The sequence below is a fragment of the Nicotiana tabacum genome, chromosome 8 (assembly GCF_000715075.1).
Source record: "Nicotiana tabacum cultivar K326 chromosome 8, ASM71507v2, whole genome shotgun sequence".
NCBI classification, from domain to species: domain Eukaryota; kingdom Viridiplantae; phylum Streptophyta; class Magnoliopsida; order Solanales; family Solanaceae; genus Nicotiana; species Nicotiana tabacum.
Window position 1 is genome coordinate 199,693,896 of NC_134087.1, and position 2,971 is coordinate 199,696,866.

Here is a 2,971-nt window from a genome sequence, read left to right on the forward strand (position 1 = left end):
ATCACTGATTCATATTCTCTCTTGTACCCTGATAAAGTAATACCCAAACGAAACATCTCAAAAAGTGAAAAAGAAAAGTCTTTTTTCCTACAACCCAAAGATACATATCATTATTGCATATGGTGATACTCAACGCATTGTCTTTATAGAAAGATATACATAAAAAGCTTCCCCTTAGGTAAAGCTTAGGATTATATATTATTTTAAATACAGTAGATTTCGAAAACCAATTAGTTGATTGAAGTGAAGAAAGCTAATCTTGTTGGTATCTAACTTCTTAACATCTCCTTAAACATCATATGATAATAAACCCAGAAGTGGATCTAGAGTGTCGAGAGTGAATTCAATTGAACTCAACATATATAAACCATATACGCATGTGTGTGTGAAAATTCTTGAAAAATGGTATAAATATTACATTATGAAAGTTTATTCAAAAGTTCATAATTTTAAACTCATTAATAAAGTTTAAATACTGAATTCGACTATACAATTAGAGTTAAACCTGCATGATAAGGTAGACCAGCCTGAAATGGTTTTAAGGTCTTTCTCAGGTAGCTCCTTTAATTTTAATGCAAAAAGTTTATGCAGTAAGACCATGGCCTTGAAGATGAATTGGTGGCGAAACCGTCATGCCTTTTAGTTGTAGATGAATTTAAGCGTTCTTCAACTATCCATAATCGTCTAGTTGTAGTTGATTTTACCGTTTTTTATCACACGCTTCAATTATTATTTATAACGTGTATGAAGTCTAACCAATGGATAATGCCTATTGAATTGTTCTAAAAATGTGGTCGTTCACGCAAAAAAATATTTGTACTATTAGGTAATTACAAGTAAATTTCTATCATAAATTTTGTAAATACTAAGCAATACATTAAAATGTTAATAATTAACATACTATCACATGATAAAATCCATGATAAAAAATCGTACGCTCATATATATAACTTAATTCCTTTTCAAAATAGTTGTCCCATATAGAGGCAAGTCATCTCTAGTTGCATGAACACCAAGCATACCAATATTCTCAAGCTCAAACAGATCAGAACTTGCACAACTCCTACTATCATCTTCATATTCTTCAGCATCATAATCACCTTTTGCATTGTAAAATCCTCTAAATTGATACTCGTTAAAATGTTTCTCCTCAAGATTTCTATACCCAGTGACGGAATTCTTCAGAAACTTACTCTTTGTCTTAAATATTGACTCATCATTTTCATTAATAATTATGCTAACAGGGCAAAACCTAACACACCTATTTGATTTATTACCTTTAGAAGAAGTTGTTTTGGTCAAACAAGAGGATCTTGACATAGTTAAATCTTGATGATTTTTCTTCATGTTTCTTGAATTGAATATCGAATTCAAGAAGTTTGCGATTTTCCCACCTGGTGAAATGGGTTGTTTCACTTTTTTCAACTCAGCATAAATCTTCAAAGCTCTTAACTTTGTTCTCATAAACCTCCCTTCACATTTTGGAGTTGACTCTGTTTCAGAGGAAGAAAACTTTTTTGACTCTGAATTGAAGTGTATTGAGCTTTGAATATATTTGTTGTAATTTTTCAGCCATTTATCAATCATGATTGCTCTTCGGAGATTGGCGATTTCTTCTTCAGCTTCTTCTATGGCATTGTTTCTTTTATAAGGAACAAAGTTCTCTTCTTGCCTTTGCTCTTCTGCTACATCTTTTGGTTCATCAATTGAAAGGTAAATGGCTTCCAGTAGAGAGGAAGAAAATGATGGTGTTTTTCGTCTATGCTGAGGCCTTTCATTTGTTTTTGTGGGGTTTTCGCAAAAAGACATTTTAGGGGAAAGAGGGGCTCAGTTGCTGACTAAATTGGAAAGAGCCATCTATATATAGAGTTCAGGTTGTATGTGCTTATGGATAAAAATTATTTACACGATTAGACCAAGTAAAGGTAATTATAAGCAGGGGTGGATTTATAGCCCTAATTATGGAGCACTTGAGCCCATTGTTTTATTGTCAAACTAGGTATTTTATGTATGTATTTTATAAAATTAGTCTAATATAATTTGTTAGAACCCATGCTCCCAAAAGATTAAATGATGCACTTGGTTGAATATTAAGTTATTTACCTTGAGGAATAGGGATCAATTCCATGTTCATACCTCTAATTATAAGTGAATCTCTGTGATAAATATTTATTGGTAATGCAGTAAAAATAGACTCCTATAAAGAGGATGATCGGATGGATAAGATTCTTCTACTGTTAACCGAAAGTCTCGGTTGAGCCTTGTAAATGAGAAACTCCTGATTGGAAGTGCTTTCTCATTTACTATTGCTCTACGCGGTGCGAATCTAGATTAATAGAGCCGATAGGTTTTGGATACTGTATACATAAAGAAAATAAAAAAACTTGATTAAAACGATTCCAAATCTATTTTATATAGGGCTGCTTATCAGGTGGATTGGACGGTTAATTACTCTAAACGGTTTGGCTTAACAGTTATCGGCTTTTAAATGTATTAATCCGCTAGCCACCCGATAAGATATCGAGCGGATTAGTATCGTTTTAGCTCTTATCGGGTGGTTATTGGGCGGTTATCGGGCGGTTTATCGGCCTAAATAATTGTTTGCGGATCGCCTACCATACAAATTCAGAATAGAAAATTACACGTTGAGTCCAGACATACATGTCTGTTAACGCCTACGTAAGAATGATATAATGTGTCATGTGTTGTAGAGTGAAAAGATTAAGCAATGGCTGCCAACTTATCACATAGAAAAGCAAAAATATGAATGGGAATCACTGTACCAGTGATTATTTATATGCATTGAAGAGCGATCATAATCATCAAACATGAGAAAACAACATTTCTTTATTCATTACATACAACAACATTATACAAGTAGCTTAGTAATGTTTCAATGGAGGAAAAGACTATTGTTTCCTTATTGAGTTAAGATCATATGCTACTGAATATCCATTCAACTAAACCATTC

The 2,971-nt window shown here is 32.9% G+C and overlaps 1 protein-coding gene across 1 annotated transcript; it reads right to left on the reverse strand.

The window, feature by feature from the left end:
• Positions 1 to 942: 942 nt before the first annotated feature.
• On the reverse strand, positions 943 to 1,818 carry LOC107831971 (protein BIG GRAIN 1-like A). Its single transcript, XM_016659771.2, has one exon. The coding sequence runs from the start codon at positions 1,807 to 1,809 to the stop codon at positions 952 to 954; it is 858 nt and encodes a 285-aa protein (XP_016515257.1). The 5' UTR covers positions 1,810 to 1,818; the 3' UTR covers positions 943 to 951.
• Positions 1,819 to 2,971: the final 1,153 nt, after the last annotated feature.

Coding starts and splice junctions, on each gene's coding strand:
- LOC107831971 (XM_016659771.2), bottom strand. CDS start 1,809: ATGTCTTTTTGCGAAAACCCCACAAAAACAAATGAAAGGCCTCAGCAT.